Below are 17,062 nucleotides of genomic sequence, written 5' to 3'. Positions count from 1 at the left end.
CTACACAGACATACATTTAACACAGCCCTGTGCATGACATTAGGTCTAGATGTGCCTTTTTCTCGCTAAGGACAGGTTTAATTCTACATGAGTACATGTATTATTGTATAGTTTCCAAAGATACAGACAATGTCAAACCTTGGGGGTGACTGAGGTGTATCATAATGCATCTAAAAGGCAAACTGGGCAGTCAAACCATCAACAAGGCACTCTACAGTGTAGGTCGTTGGATAAGGGAAACTGCTAGAGGGCTAGGTCTTACGCTGAAGCCTTTCCCAGTCTGCCACTGCGGTGAGAAAGGAGACATTGATTTTTCAGAGTATGCAGTAAGTGAAGGAACACAGTAATGTTTGGGGTAAGAAAAGTGGGACGTCTGTGCCCAAGTTGTGTACTCCCAAAATGAGATTGTTACTGCAATGGGTAAAGTAGGCCCTTCTGTAAATGATGAATAGTCACCGACTTTGCACGGAATTGCTGCTAACACATTTGTGTTCAACTTTAGGTGTGTTAACAGGGAGTCTCCTGTGAATCTATCAGTGGGAACCAGGGACAGTTTCTCCTGAGATTGACTGGCCTAAAGACAGTTTCAGTCTGTCAGCTATGTCTGCCGCTGTGGGTGATGTTATCCCTGCCTGATTCCTACTGTGCCTCAGATGCTTAACAGTGGGACGGGAGGCTCAGACTAGTCCCTGAGTAGCCAACATCCAGTCACTTGTTCGGAAAAGAGATTTACAGACAAAAAAAGTATTACACCGATTTATTTCTTCTTGCTTCCTTTTCTTTGAAACGGAGAGGCGGCAAGAGTTCATTTTTATCAGCTAGGCCTGAGGGATTTGTGTTAAGCAATGGTGGTGGCATACCGTGGAACGAATACCTTATACTTATGTAGCAGAGGTAGTTTCCCAGCTAGTATAGCTTTGAGCAATATTGGCACTACTGTAACTACTTAGTGACAACACCTGCTGGGAAAATCCAAAATGAGTGATTTCAGCTTTAGTGTACTCAACCATCTGCCAAATAGTCACATCCTTACAGTACATACTGTATATAATATCTAGTTAATGGAGGCTGGAGCCGGACATGTTAGTGCTAATTGGTGGATTTGCTACACATAGCAGAGTCAGCACTGTGTTGGATTTACATAAGAACAAATTTGCCAATGAATAATTAAAGAGTTGAGGTTGAGACTCTGCCGCTCCTTCTGACACACAGAGAATATTAACCAGGTCCCCTACAGAGAGGAGTCAAGCTACTTGTAGCATTCTACACTGTACGTCCTAGACCTATGAAATGGTTCAATAATGCCGGATGACTGACCTGCAATACATTACCCTTCGGATGCACTGAGAGTTGTCAATGTCAACTAACACGCATGTCGTAAACGAATGGTTTACAAAGGCTACAGTGTTTACAGATCTCCGTGTACAACTATTGCGCCTCTCCACTGCCTTAGTCCTCCTGCCTTTACCAAACCCAATGACATGAGTGTCCATTAATAATGAACACAGGACAGGCAGTAATGTGGCCACCCTGTGGGTGGAGACATCTGTTGCGGTGGGTTTAACCCCGCCATGGAAAATTGGACATTTAGGAACCAGCTGGACAACCACTCTGCCCCGCTGTGCTACTACCCCTGTGCCCCTGGCAAGGAGCCACCACCGGCTAGGAGTCACTGGACCAAAGCCTGCCAGATGGTGCCCTTGCCAATGTGCTACCAGCCCCTCCAGACAACCCATGCACACACACGTAGACGCACATATAGTGGCAAGAAAATGTATATGAACCCTTTGGAAATACCTGGATTTCTACATAAATTGGTCATCAAATTTGATCTGATCTTCATCTAGGTCACAACAATAGACAAACATAGTGTGGTTAAACTAATAACACACAGATTATTGTATTTGTCTTTTCTATATTGAATATATACAGTGCCTTGCGAAAGTATTCGGCCCCCTTGAACTTTGCGACCTTTTGACACATTTCAGGCTTCAAACATAAAGATATAAAACTGTATTTTTTTGTGAAGAATCAACAACAAGTGGGACACAATCATGAAGTGGAACGACATTTATTGGATATTTCAAACTTTTTTAACAAATCAAAAACTGATAAATTGGGCGTGCAAAATTATTCAGCCCCTTTACTTTCAGTGCAGCAAACTCTCTCCAGAAGTTCAGTGAGGAAATCTGAATGATCCAATGTTGACCTAAATGACTAATGATGATAAATACAATCCACCTGTGTGTAATCAAGTCTCCGTATAAATGCACCTGCACTGTGATAGTCTCAGAGGTCCGTTAAAAGCGCAGAGAGCATCATGAAGAACAAGGAACACACCAGGCAGGTCCGAGATACTGTTGTGAAGAAGTTTAAAGTCGGATTTGGATACAAAAAGATTTCCCAAGCTTTAAACATCCCAAGGAGCACTGTGCAAGCAATAATATTGAAATGGAAGGAGTATCAGACCACTGCAAATCTACCAAGACCTGGCCGTCCCTCTAAACTTTCAGCTCATACAAGGAGAAGACTGATCAGAGATGCAGCCAAGAGGCCCATGATCACTCTGGATGAACTGCAAAGATCTACAGCTGAGATGGGAGACTCTGTCCATAGGACAACAATCAGTCGTATATTGCACAAATCTGGCCTTTATGGAAGAGTGGCAAGAAGAAAGCCATTTCTTAAAGATATCCATAAAAAGTGTTGTTTAAAGTTTGCCACAAGCCACCTGGGAGACACACCAAACATGTGGAAGAAGGTGCTCTGGTCAGATGAAACCAAAATGGAACTTTCTGGCAACAATGCAAAACGTTATGTTTGGCGTAAAAGCAACACAGCTCATCACCCTGAACACACCATCCCCACTGTCAAACATGGTGGTGGCAGCATCATGGTTTGGGCCTGCTTTTCTTCAGCAGGGACAGGGAAGATGGTTAAAATTGATGGGAAGATGGATGGAGCCAAATACAGGACCATTCTGGAAGAAAACCTGATGGAGTCTGCAAAAGACCTGAGACTGGGATGGAGATTTGTCTTCCAACAAGACAATGATCCAAAACATAAAGCAAAATCTACAATGGAATGGTTCAAAAATAAACATATCCAGGTGTTAGAATGGCCAAGTCAAAGTCCAGACCTGAATCCAATCGAGAATCTGTGGAAAGAACTGAAAACTGCTGTTCACAAATGCTCTCCATCCAACCTCACTGAGCTCGAGCTGTTTTGCAAGGAGGAATGGGAAAAAATGTCAGTCTCTTGATGTGCAAAACTGATAGAGACATACCCCAAGCGACTTACAGCTGTAATCGCAGCAAAAGGTGGCGCTACAAAGTAATAACTTAAGGGGGCTGAATAATTTTTCACGCCCAATTTATCAGTTTTTGATTTGTTAAAAAAGTTTGAAATATCCAATAAATGTCGTTCCACTTCATGATTGTGTCCCACTTGTTGTTGATTCTTCACAAAAAAATACAGTCTTATATCTTTATGTTTTATGTTTTTCCCCTCGTCCTCCTGGTTTTGACCCTTGCCTGTCCTGAATCTGATCCCACCTGCCTGACCACTCTGCCTGAGCCTGCCCGACATCCTGTACCTTTGCCGCCACTCTGGATTATCGACCGCTGCTGGCTTTGACCTGTCGTTTGCCTGCCCCTGTTGCTGCAATAAACATTGTCACTTCAACACAGTCTGCACGGGGCGGCAGGGTAGCCTAGTGGTTAGAACATTGGACTAGTAAATGGAAGTTGGCAAGTTCAAATCCCCGAGCTGACAAGGTACAAATCTGCCGTTCTGCCCCTGAACAGGCAGTTAACCCACTGTTCCAAGGCCGTCATTGAAAATAAGAACGTGTTCTTAACTTCTTGGATATAAGGGGCGCTCTTTTAATCTATGGATTTTGTCACAAAAAGATGCTCGACTATGCATATAATTGACATCTTTGGAAAGAAAACACTCTGACGTTTCCAAAACTGCGAAGATATTATCTGTGAGTGCCACAGAACTGATGCTACAGGCGAAACCAAGATCAAACTTCAAACACGAAATGAGCAAACATTTTGAGGCAATGTTTTCCATTGTCTCCTTATATGGCTGTGAATGCGCCCTGAACAAGCATACACGTTCTGCTGTTTCCCTAAGGTGTCTGCAGCATTGTGACGTGTTTGTAGGCATATCATTGGAAGATTGGCCATAAGAGACTACATTTACCAGGTGTCCGCCCGGTGTCCTTTGTCGAAATTGGTGCGTAATTTTCAGCTGCACGCTTTCAGCCATGTGATTCAGAGGAGAGAGGAGACTTCCACGAACGATATATCATCGAAGAGATATGTGAAAAACACCTTGAGGATTGATTCTAAACAACGTCTACCATGTTTCAGTCGATATTATGGAGTTAATTTGGAAAAAAGTTTGGCGTTTTGATGACTGAATTTTCGTTTTTTTTTGGTAGCCAAACGTGACGAACCAAACGGAGCGATTTCTCCTACACAAAGAATCTTTCAGGAAAAACTGAACATTTGCTATCTAACTGAGAGTCTCCTCATTGAAAACATCCGAAGTTCTTCAAAGGTAAATGATTTTATTTGAATGCTTTTCTTGTTTTTGTGAAAATGTTGCCCGCTGAATGCTAACGCTAAATGCTACGCTAGCTATCAATACTGTTACACAAATGCTTGTTTTGCTATGGTTGAAAAGCATATTTTGAAAATCTGAGATGACAGTGTTGTTAACAAAAGGCTAAGCTTGAGAGCTAGCATATTTATTTCATTTCATTTGCGATTTTCATGAATAGTTAACGTTATGTTGCGTTATGGTAATGAGCTTGAGGCTGTATTCACGATCCCGGATCCGGGATGGCTAGAATTAACTGACTTGCCTAGTTAAATAAAGATAAAAAAATTAAACTTTGGTTTTACCTGAAACCTGATAAGTTCACATACTTTTCTTCCCACTGTATATGGGTGCTACACACACAAGTATACAGAAGGCTGTATTAATCTTTTGACATGTCAAAGGGGGAGAGAGAGAGAGGTGTTAATGTAAGTAGCTGCAGCTTGAGAAACTCAGGGAATTAGCTGGTTAGACAGAGGCTACTCCCACTGGAGGAATATATAGTCTCTTTAGGCACAACTCATTCCTCCCAGCCAGCCCGTAAATTGATATGCTAATTATATAAGGGGTTTTAAGTGGCGTACTCTGAATCATACAAGTGTTACCATTACCTCCGGAGATACAGGAAACACCCGGAACAATACAAATGAGATGTGTATTGAACAAATGAGAAATGAGAGCTCTCCATCAAATCCAGTACTGCGTGTGTATTAGCAGAGTTAAGAAAGTCCTAAACTTCAAACACCACTCAAAATCAGACCAATGTTGATGGTCCTTGATCCCGGGGTTGACTACTGAACTGCACTATATATTATTTGTAAGTGTTTTTATTGAGTTTTATTGCATAGATCTGGTTGTTTTGACCCACAGATTTGCAGATGGACTCTTTTAGGCTTGGCTAGCTAGCTGTCTAATAGTTTTTGTTTGAAAGCTGCATCTGAGCTTTTTTGTTTCACCTGACTGCTAGTTCCTGATCTTTTGAAAACAGTAATTATTTTTGAACATTTAACCCTTATTTAACTAAGCGAGTCAGTTAAGAACAAATTATTATTTACAATGACGGCCTACCCCAGCCAAACCCAGACAACACTGGGCCAATTGTGCACCGCCCTATGCAACTTCCAATCAGGCCTTAGACCGCTGTGCCACTCGGGAGACGTGGTCAATTGATGAGTCACCTGAAGTTTGAGAGGAATGTGAGATGCAGTAAAGGAATGCAGTGCTGAGGCAGAGGGCTCATAGGGAGGATGACTGGCTATTACACTGAGCTATGTGGGGTGAGCTTTCTGGCCCAGAGTTGCTGAGGCATCACCCAAGTGGGTGCTATACATTGTGAAGGAGAAGTCCAGTAGCTACACGACTCAGGCTGGTTCCCAGATTATCCCTCTACACGATCGTCAATAGAATCTTCCTCAACCATCTCCCTGACCACCTTCTGATCAAGCCATGAACTGCACCTCTCCATCTTTGGAGGATAAACTCAAAGACGGCCTCTATTGGTTGATCTAACTATAGCTAGGCTACGCATGATGGTGTATTGCTTATTAGTTTGATACGTTCGAAGCGCTTTGAAATTCTTATGAAAAGCGCAATAGAAATGTAATACATTATTATTATTACTAATCTTGAATCCAAGATGGCGTAGCAGTCAGACGTCTTTTGTCCTCGTCTTGTCGCGTCCCATGTGTATATCTTTTTTCTATGCAAATATATATTTTTTCTTTTTCTTTACCTCTTCAACATACTCTCCTGTAATCCGCCTCACCCAATGTGGTATAGATCAACTATTTTTTTTAAACTTTTGACCGGGAACCCCAACTGCAGCTAGCCAGCTAACTAGCTACTAGTCAGCTAGCCACTGCTAGCAATCATCAGGTACCTTTAGCCCAGACAACTCTCGCCGGTTTTTTATTTATTTTTATTTTACCTTTATTTAACTAGGCAAGTCAGTTAAGAACAAATTCTTATTTTCAATGACGGCCTAGGAACAGTGGGTTAACTGCCTGTTCACGGGCAGAACGACAGATTTGTACCTTGTCAGCTCGGGGGTTTGAACTTGCAACCTTCCGGTTACTAGTCCAACTCTCTAACCACTAGGCTACCCTGCCGCCGGTCTGCACAGCACGACTCAAACCAGAGAAAATCGGACTTATTTTTCTCCATATCTCCGGATTACAACCGTAAATTCTGAACCTTTTCACCTGGATCATCGCAGCTAGTTGCTATCCGAGTGGCCACTCCTGGCTAACGTCTCTGTCCCGATGCAAGAACCAATTAGCCTGTAGCTAGCCTTTTCTAGGCCCATCTCCCGGCTAGCCCACTCCTTGGGCTACAATACCTATTTTGCCAATTGGCCTGGACCCCTTTTACTGCCGACACGGAGCCCCGCTGACCCATCACGACTGGACTACCGATTTAATTCGCCCGAGAGGGTTTTTCAACTGGCTCCTCCATCGCGACGTACCCTGAATGCCCATCTGCTAGCCTGCTAGCTGAAGAGGCCCATCAGACAAACTCTTTGGCCACTATACCTATTTTGCCAATTGGCCTGGACCCTTTTACTACACGGAGCCCTGCTGATCCATGATGACTGGTCTGCTGACTTAACAGCACGAGGGGGCTACAACAGACTTCTTCCATCACGACGTCCCTCTAAGGCCCTTGTGCTAGCTTGCTAGCCCCGGCCCGCTAGCTGTCTCCGGCCTCTCACTGTTGCTGCTTGCTATAGACTACCTTCTGCCCCCAGCTATGCCATATGTGAATTGATTGCCCCCATCTATCTTCAGAGCTCGTGCTGTTAGGTGACCTAAACTGGGACATGCTTAGCACCCCGGCCATCGTACAATCTAAGCTTGATGCCCTCAATCTCATACAAATTATCAATGAACCTACCAGATACAACCCCAAATCCGTAAACACGGGCACCCTCATAGATATCATCCTAACCAACCTGCCCTCCAAATACACCTCGACTGTCTTCAACCAGGATGTCAGCAATCGTAATGACCACCCCTCATCTCTGTCAAACGCTACCTAAAACACTTCAGCGAGCAGGCCTTTCTAATCGACCTGGCCGGGTATCCTGGAAATGATATTGACCTCATTCCATCAGTAGACGATGCCTGGTTATTCTTTAAAAGGGCTTTCCTCACCAACTTAAGCATGCCCCTTTTGAAAAATGTAGAACGAGAAACAGATATAGCCCGTGGTTCACTCCAGACCTGACTGCCCTTGACCAGCACAAAAACATCCTGTGGCGTACTGCATTACCATCGTATATCCCCCGCGATATGCAACTTTTCAGGGAAGTTAGGAACCAATATACACAGGCAGTTAGGAAAGCAAAGGCTAGCTTTTTCAAACAGATGTGCATCCTGTAGCACAAACTCCAAAAAGTTCTGGGACACTGTAAAGTCCATGGAGAATAAGAGCACCTCACCCCAGCTGCCCACTGCACTGAGGCTACGAAACACTGTCAACACTGATAAATCCACAATAATTGAGAATTTCAATAAGCATTTTTCTACGGCTGGACATGCTTTCCACCTGGCTACCCCTACCCCGGTCAACAGCCCTGCACCGCCACAGCAACTTGCCCAAACCTACCCCATTTCTCCTTCACCCAAATCCAAAGGGGGAGACACTCTAGACACAAACTGCTACAGACTACCCTGCCTTTCTAAGGTCTTCGAAAGCCAAGTTAACAAACAGATCACCGACCATTTCGAATCCCATCGTACCTTCTCCACTATGCAATCTGGTTTCTGAGCTGGCCATGGGTGCACCTCAGCCACGCTCAAGGTCCTAAACGATATCATAACCGCCATCAATAAGAGACAGTACTGTGCAGCTGTATTCATTGGCCTGGCCAAGGCTTTAGACTCTGTCAATCACCACATTCTTATTGGCAGACTCAACAGCCTTGGTTTCTCAAATGACTGCCTCGCCTGGTTCACCAACTACTTCTCAGACAAAGTTCAGTGTGTCAAATCGGAGGGCCTGTTGTCCGGACCTCTGGCAGTCTCTATGGGGGTGCCACAGGGTTCAATCCTCGGGCTGACTCTTTTCTCTGTATACATCAATGATCATCAATGATCACTCTCACTCAATCACTCTTGCTGCTGGTGATTCTCTGATCCACCTCTACGCAGACGACACCATTCTGTATGCTTCTGGCCCTTCTTTGGACACTGTGTTAACCAACCTCCAGACAAGCTTCAATGCCATACAACTCTCAAACTAAATACATGCTCTTCAACCGATTGCTGCCCGCACCTGCCCGCCCGTCCAGCATCACTACTCTGGACAGTTCTGACCTAGAATATGTAGACAACTACAAATACCTAGGTGTCTGGTTAGACTGCATTCTCTCCTTCCAGACTCACATTAAGCATCTCCAATCCAAAATGAAATCTAGAATCGGCTTCCTATTTCGCAACAAAGCCTCCTTCAGTCATGCTACCAAACATACCCTCATAAAACTGACCATCCTACCGATGCTTGACTTCGGCGATGTCTGTTACAAAATAGCCTCCAACACTCTACTCGGCAAATTGGATGCAGTCTATCACAGTGCCATCCGTTTTGTCACCAAAGCCCCATATACGGCAACTGCTCCGCCCTCAACCGTAAGGCTCTCCAGAGGGTAGTGAGGTCTGCACAACGCATCACCGGGGGCAAACTACCTTCCCTCCAGGACACCTACACCACCCGATGTTACAGGAAGGCCATAAAGATCATCAAGGACATCAACCACCCGAGCCACTGCCTGTTCACCCCGCTATCATCCAGAAGGCGAGGTCAGTACAGGTGCATCAAAGCTGGGACCGAGAGACTGAAAAACAGCTTCTATCTCAAGGCCATCAGACTTTTAAACAGCCACCACTAACATTGAGTGGCTGCTGCCAACACACTGACACTGACACTGACTCAACTCCAGCCACTTTAATAATGGGAATTGATGAGAAATTATGTAAATATATCACTAGCCACTTTAAACAATGCTACCTTATATAATGTTACTTACCCTACATTATTCATCTCATATGCATACGTATATACTGTACTCTATATCATTGACTGCATCCTTATGTAATACATGTATCACTAGCCACTTTAACTATGCCACTTTCTTTACATACTCATCTCATATGTAATACTGTACTCGATACCATCTACTGTATCTTGCCTATGCTGCTCTGTACCATCACTCATTCATATATCCTTATGTGCATATTCTTTATCCCCTTACACTGTGTATAAGACAGTAGTTTTGGAATTGTTAGTTAGATTACTTGTTGGTTATTACTGCATTGTCGGAACTAGAAGCACAAGCATTTCGCTACACTCGCATTAACATCTGCTAACCATGTGTATGTGACAAATAAAATTTGATTTGATTTGATATACGACCCACCACTGCGAGCCCTCGCTTCATATTCCTCGCCAAACCCACTGGCTCCAGGTCATCTATAAGTCTTTGTTAGGTAAAGCCCCGCCTTATCTCAGCTCACTGGTCACCATAGCAGCACCCACCCGTAGCACCCACTCCAGCAGGTATATTTCACTGGTCACCCCCAATGAAATTTCCTCCTTTGGCTGCCTTTCCTTCCAGTTCTATGCTTCCAATGACTGGAACGAACTGCAAAAATCACTGAGGCTGGAGACTCATATCTCCCTCACTAGCTTTAAGCACCAGCTGTCAGAGCAGCTCCCAGATCACTGCACCTGTACATAGACCATCTGTAAATAGCCCATCCAACTACCTCATCCCCATACTGTTATTAATTTATTTTTCTCCATTGCACCCCAGTTACTACTGCACATCTATCACTCCTGTGTTTAATTGCTATATTGTCATTTTTTCACCACTATGGCATATTTACTGCCTTACCTCCATTCTCCATCCTACTTCCATCCTACCTCATTTGCACATGCTGTATATAGATTTTTTCTATTGTATTATTGACTGTATGTTTGTTTGCTCCATGTGTAACTCTGTGTTGTTGTTTGTGTCTCACTGCTTTGCTTTATCTTGGCCAGGTCACAGTTGTAAATGAGAACTTGTTCTCAACTAGCCTACCTGGTTAAATAAAGGTGAAATAATCGTGCATTTTTTAATAAACGATGGAATCCCACCAGCGTAATGAATGAATAATAGATGTGAAAGGTTAGCCGTGAGGATGTGTACCTCTTACATGCTGTGACTGCTGATGTCACATCCAAGATGAGCTCTCCTCTCCTTTAACACGCTTTCAAGCTTACATATGTTTTGACAGGACCTCACTCTCACCTCGCTGTCCTCATCACAGGAAGTGGGGATGTCTGAGAAGGCATCATCTGTGTTGATTGAAGATTCAGGTCAAGGAGACCTGGGAGGAGGAGTTTTTGACATTATTGTGACCACAGAATGTGTAGTAAGAGTAATGCTTGGAATCAAATGGATATCAAAGTTCTAGATGAGCAATACAAGAATGTCATGAAAAAAGACAAGCTCAAACAAACTCAATTAATGTAAATGGAAATACTTTATTTCACTATTACACAATAACAAGCCTTGAAATAAATACAAAATGGAAAGTAATCCTACAGAGGACCACAAAATATAGACAACTTTCATCATGTGGCAAATTAAAATGAAGACTAAAACGATCACTACCTAGGATATCATTTAGAGATTAAAAGTTTAGAAATCAGCTAAATGTTTCTACGATGAGCACAGTCATGCCAGCATAATAGTATTTTACAGTGTCATGTTGCAGATGATTCGGGGGTGTTCCTCAATGCACATGGGTCACCCTGATTGGTGAGGCTGAACACAGAGAGGGGGCATGTGGGAAGGCCTACTGTAGTTCATCATCTGTGTTCTATGATACATGTTTTGTATTTGGTATAAAGAAGTTGGACAGGAGGGTGGAAAATGCAGGTTGTTTTTACATGGATAACAATGTACAGGGAGGTGCCTTCAGAGCTTCAGAAACTAAAGGCACATGGGGTCCACTGAGCAACAGATATGTCCATTCTGAAAGAGGCGGAGGAGAGAGAGTGAGTCACTGTTAGAATTCAACCACAATACAGTTCTTCTCTTTGAATTTTCTCTACTTCAGAATGAGCTATTTCTACTTTTCTCACTGAAAGGCAAATTTGGTCTGACATTTAGAACTTCGATTGAGTCATGGAGAGTTTGGTACCAACATGGAGGATAGTTGGCCGAAGTCTGCATAGATATAATAAATACCCATGGCTGTTACCTTGCACTGGCAGAGGGTGCATTCAGTGCCATGTTTGACCCAGGAGGAGCCGCTGAAGCGCTGGATGCCGTGCTCGTCCGTGCACGTCTTGGTGATGTCGTTGCGGATGGTGTCGGCCTGGCAGGGGTCGATGATGCAGCGGGCACAGCACTCGCCTTCAGGCACCACCGTGAACTCACAGTCCACTGGCGGGCACGACAAGGGCCAGCAGTCCACCTGACCCTGCTGTGGGAGGGAGAGACAGACAGATATACTGGAGTCATATCACTGGGACAGGGATAGACATTAATATATACAGTCAATTATCCCTACAATTTTATAGTTCCTGTCCCTTGTCAAATATTTCAGTATACTTATATACTACCTTGAGGCGACAGGAAATGATCATGTAAAGATAGAAATTTTGGACTCCCGACTTTCTTCTGGTTGCACATGTGACATGCTGGTAGAAATTAGGTGAAACAGATTTAAGTCTCCGGCCTCTAGGAGCGCCGCTTCTGGATGAGCCTTTTCTTGTTTGCTTATGGCCTTATACAGCTTGTTGAGTGCTGTCTTAGTGCCAGCATTGGTTTGTGGTGGTAAATAGACAGCTACGAATAATAAATACAAAATGAGTTACAAACAATGTGAAAAAACAAACTAAAATAGAAGCCTGTAAAATGTCAGCCATTCCCTCCGGCGCCATGACCAAATACACTATATATACAAAAGTATGTGGATACCCCTTCAAATTGGTGGATTCGGCTATTTTAGCTGCACCCGTTGCTGACACGTGTATGAAATCGAGCACACAGCCATACAATCTCCATAGACAAACATTGGCAGTAGAATTGCCTTACTGAAGAGCTCAGTGACCTTCAACATGTCACAGTCACAGGATGCCACCTTTCCAGCAAGTCAGTTAGTAAAATTTCTGCCATGCTAGAGCTGCCCCGGTCAAATGTAAGTGCTGTTATTGTGAAGTGGAAAGGTCTAGGAGCAACAACGGCTCAGCCAAGAAGTGGTAGGCCACACAAGCTCAGAGAAAGAGAGCACCGATTGCTGAAGCCCATAGCGCGCAAAAATAATTTGACCTCGGTTGCAACACTCACTCCCGAGTTCCAAACTGCCTCTGGAATCAACATCAGCACAAGAACCGTTCGTCGGCAGCTTCATAAAATGGGTTTCCATGGCCATCACCATGCGCATTGCCAAGCTTCACCTGGAGTGATGTAAAGCTTCCTGCCATTGAACTCTGGAGCAGTGGAAACGAGTTCTCTTGAGTGATGAATCACACTTCACCATCTGGCAGTCCGACGGACAAATCTGGGTTTGGCGGATGCCAGGAGTACGCTACTTGCCCCTACGCCATTCCAAGATGGCGTAGCAGTAAGTCGTCCTGTCCTGTCGTGTCCCTGTATTTATCGTTTCTTTTTCGTTTTTTTACATATTTTTACATATTTTCTCCACATATCTCTTTGAAAACATTTTGCTAAACCCTAAGCTTCCAAATACTCTCCTGCAACCCGACTCACCCAATGTAGCTATTTTTCCTAAATTCCTAAAGTATTATATTTACTTCGGGACCCCTCAACTGAAGCAAGCCAGCTAACCAGCGAGTATGCTAGCGGTCTTCAGCTAACCGGTCATCAGCTAACCTGTAGTTCGGAAAGCTCTCGCCTGTTCGTACAACGCGACTCTAACCAGAGCATAACGGACCTATTTATTTTTCATCCCCGGATTCATCCCCGGATTCCCACCGCAAACGGAACATCTTTCAGCTGGATTTTTCAGCAACTAGCTATCTAGCTAAACCGCAACCCCGGATTACTCCTGGCTAGCGTTTCCACCCACTTAGCTTGAAGCTAGCCCGGCCGTAGCACCTGTGCTACCACCGTAGCATACTCCTGAGCTACAATACCCGGGCCCACGACCGGTCTATCGATGTCATCGCATGAAGAGGAATAAACAGACTCACCCCATCGCGACGTCCCCCAAAGGCTAACTCTCTAGCCCTCACTATCTCCCTGCTTGCTAATTCGGCCTGCTAACTGCTAGCTTGTCCAGCTCCGGTCCGCTAACTGCTACCTTGTCTAGCCCGGGCCTACAAACTGTTAGCTTGTTAGCACAGGCCTGCTAACCGCCTGAATCGCCGCGTCCCAAACGCTCACCGGACCCATATTTACTTTCTCTCTTTTGACTTTTAATTTGTTTATACCTTCCGGAAACCTGCCTCACCCAATGTGATACGGAATCGCAATATTTTTATTTATTTTTAGAACACACTCAAGAACCTCCAGAAGCTAACCAGCTAACTAGCTACAAGCTATTTAGTCATTGTTAGTTTTTTTTTACCTGGATAACACTCGCCAGTCCAGCTTCCCTGCCCCATCCACCGCTGCCCCCTGGACACTGATCTCTTGGCTACATAGCTGATGCACGCTGGACTGTCCATTAATCACGGTACTCCATTCTGCTTGTTTGTTTTATCTGTTGGCCCCGTTGCCTAGTCTACGCCATTTTACCTGCTGTTGTTGTGCTAGCTGATTAGCTGTTGTCTCACCTACTGTTTTAGCTAGCTTTCCCAATTCAACACCTGTGATTACTGCATGCCTCGCTGTATGTTTCTCTCAAATGTCAATATGCCTTGTATACTGTTGTTCAGGTTAGTTATCATTGTTTTAGTTCACAATGGAGCCCCTAGTTCCACTCTTCATGCCCCTGATAACTCCTTTGTCCCACCTCCCACACATGCGGTGACCCCACCCATTACTACCAGCATGTCCAGAGATACAACCTCTCTCATCATCACCCAGTGCCTGGGCTTACCTCCGCTGTACCCGCACCCCACCATACCCCTGTCTGCGCATTATGCCCTGAATATATTCTACCATGCCCAGAAACCTGCTCCTCTTATTCTCTGTCCCCAACGCTCTAGGCGACCAGTTTTGATAGCCTTTAGCCGCACCCTCATACTACTCCTTCTCTGTTCCGCGGGTGATGTGGAGGTAAACCCAGGCCCTGCATGTCCCCAGGCACCCTCATTTGTTGACTTCTGTGATCGAAAAAGCCTTGGTTTCATGCATGTCAACATCAGAAGCCTCCTCCCTAAGTTTGTTTTACTCACTGCTTTAGCACACTCTGCTAACCCGGATGTCCTTGCTGTGTCTGAATCCTGGCTCAGGAAGGCCACCAAAAATTCAGAGATTTCCATACCCAACTATAACATCTTCCGTCAAGATAGAACTGCCAAAGGGGGAGGAGTTGCAGTTTACTGCAGAGATAGCCTGCAAAGTAATGTCATACTTTCCAGGTCCATACCCAAACAGTTCGAACTACTAATTTTGAAAATTACTCTCTCCAGAAATAAGTCTCTCACGGTTGCCGCCTGCTACCGACCCCCCTCAGCTCCCAGCTGTGCCCTGGACACCATTTGTGAATTGATCGCCCCCCATCTAGCTTCAGAGTTTGTTCTGTTAGGTGACCTAAACTGGGATATGCTTAACACCCCGCCAGTCCTACAATCTAAGCTAGATGCCCTCAATCTCACACAAATCATCAAGGAACCCACCAGGTACAACCCTAACTCTGTAAACAAGGGCACCCTCATAGACGTCATCCTGACCAACTGGCCCTCCAAATACACCTCCGCTGTCTTCAACCAGGATCTCAGCGATCACTGCCTCATTGCCTGTATCCGCTACGGAGCCGCAGTCAAACGACCACCCCTCATCACTGTCAAACGCTCCCTAAAACACTTCTGTGAGCAGGCCTTTCTAATCGACCTGGCCCGGGTATCCTGGAAGGACATTGACCTCATCCCGTCAGTTGAGGATGCCTGGTCATTCTTTAAAAGCAACTTCCTCACCATTTTAGATAAGCATGCTCCGTTCAAAAAATGCAGAACTAAGAACAGATACAGCCCTTGGTTCACCCCAGACCTGACTGCCCTCGACCAGCACAAAAACATCCTGTGGCGGACTGCAATAGCATCGAATAGTCCCCGTGATATGCAACTGTTCAGGGAAGTCCGGAACCAATACACGCAGTCAGTCAGGAAAGCTAAGGCCAGCTTCTTCAGGCAGAAGTTTGCATCCTGTAGCTCCAACTCCAAAAAGTTCTGGGACACCGTGAAGTCCATGGAGAACAAGAGCACCTCCTCCCAGCTGCCCACTGCTCTGAGGCTAGGTAACACGGTCACCACTGATAAATCCATGATTATCGAAAACTTCAATAAGCATTTCTCAACGGCTGGCCATGCCTTCCGCCTGGCTACTTCAACCTCGGCCAACAGCTCCGCCCCCCCCGCAGCTCCTCGCCCAAGCCTCTCCAGGTTCTCCTTTAACCAAATCCAGATAGCAGATGTTCTGAAAGAGCTGCAAAACCTGGACCCGTACAAATCAGCTGGGCTTGACAATCTGGACCCTCTATTTCTGAAACTATCTGCCACCATTGTCGCAACCCCTATTACCAGCCTGTTCAACCTCTCTTTCATATTGTCTGAGATCCCCAAGGATTGGAAAGCTGCCGCAGTCATCCCCCTCTTCAAAGGGGGAGACACCCTGGACCCAAACTGTTACAGACCTATATCCATCCTGCCCTGCCTATCTAAGGTCTTCGAAAGCCAAGTCAACAAACAGGTCACTGACCATCTCGAATCCCACCGTACCTTCTCCGCTGTGCAATCTGGTTTCCGAGCCGGTCATGGGTGCACCTCAGCCACACTCAAGGTACTCAACGATATCATAACCGCCATCGATAAAAGACAGTACTGTGCAGCCGTCTTTATCGACCTTGCCAGGTTTTTCGGATGACTGCCTTGCCTGGTTCACCAATTACTTTGCAGACAGAGTTCAGTGCGTCAAATCGGAGGGCATGCTGTCTGGTCCTCTGGCAGTCTCTATGGGGGTGCCACAGGGTTCAATTCTCGGGCCGACTCTTTTCTCTGTGTATATCAATGATGTTGCTCTTGCTGCGGGCGATTCCCTGATCCACCTCTACGCAGACGACACCATTCTATATACTTTCGGCCCGTCTTTGGACACTGTGCTATCTAACCTCCAAACAAGCTTCAATGCCATACAACACTCCTTCCGTGGCCTCCAACTGCTCTTAAACGCTAGTAAAACCAAATGCATGCTTTTCAACCGGTCGCTGCCTGCACCCGCATGCCCGACTAGCATCACCACCGTGGATGGTTCCGACCTAGAATATGTGGACGT

General features: G+C 45.2%; 1 protein-coding gene across 1 annotated transcript in view; it reads right to left on the bottom strand.

The window, feature by feature from the left end:
* Positions 1-11,119: 11,119 nt before the first annotated feature.
* The window catches only part of nell2a (neural EGFL like 2a), a 98,846-nt gene continuing 92,903 nt past the window's right edge, over positions 11,120-17,062 (bottom strand). Inside the window, exons 19-20 of the mRNA XM_020457001.2 lie at positions 11,862-12,086; positions 11,120-11,632 (exon numbers count right to left, since the gene is read on the bottom strand). Of these exons, the coding sequence (XP_020312590.2) occupies positions 11,591-11,632; positions 11,862-12,086 (267 nt within the window). The 3' untranslated portion in view covers positions 11,120-11,590. The remainder of the gene's footprint in view (positions 11,633-11,861; positions 12,087-17,062) is intronic.

Source organism: Oncorhynchus kisutch, linkage group LG22 (genome assembly GCF_002021735.2).
Source record: "Oncorhynchus kisutch isolate 150728-3 linkage group LG22, Okis_V2, whole genome shotgun sequence".
Classification (NCBI taxonomy): Eukaryota; Metazoa; Chordata; class Actinopteri; order Salmoniformes; family Salmonidae; genus Oncorhynchus; species Oncorhynchus kisutch.
The sequence above is the reverse complement of the archived record's forward strand: the minus strand, read 5'-3'. Positions and strand labels throughout refer to the sequence as shown.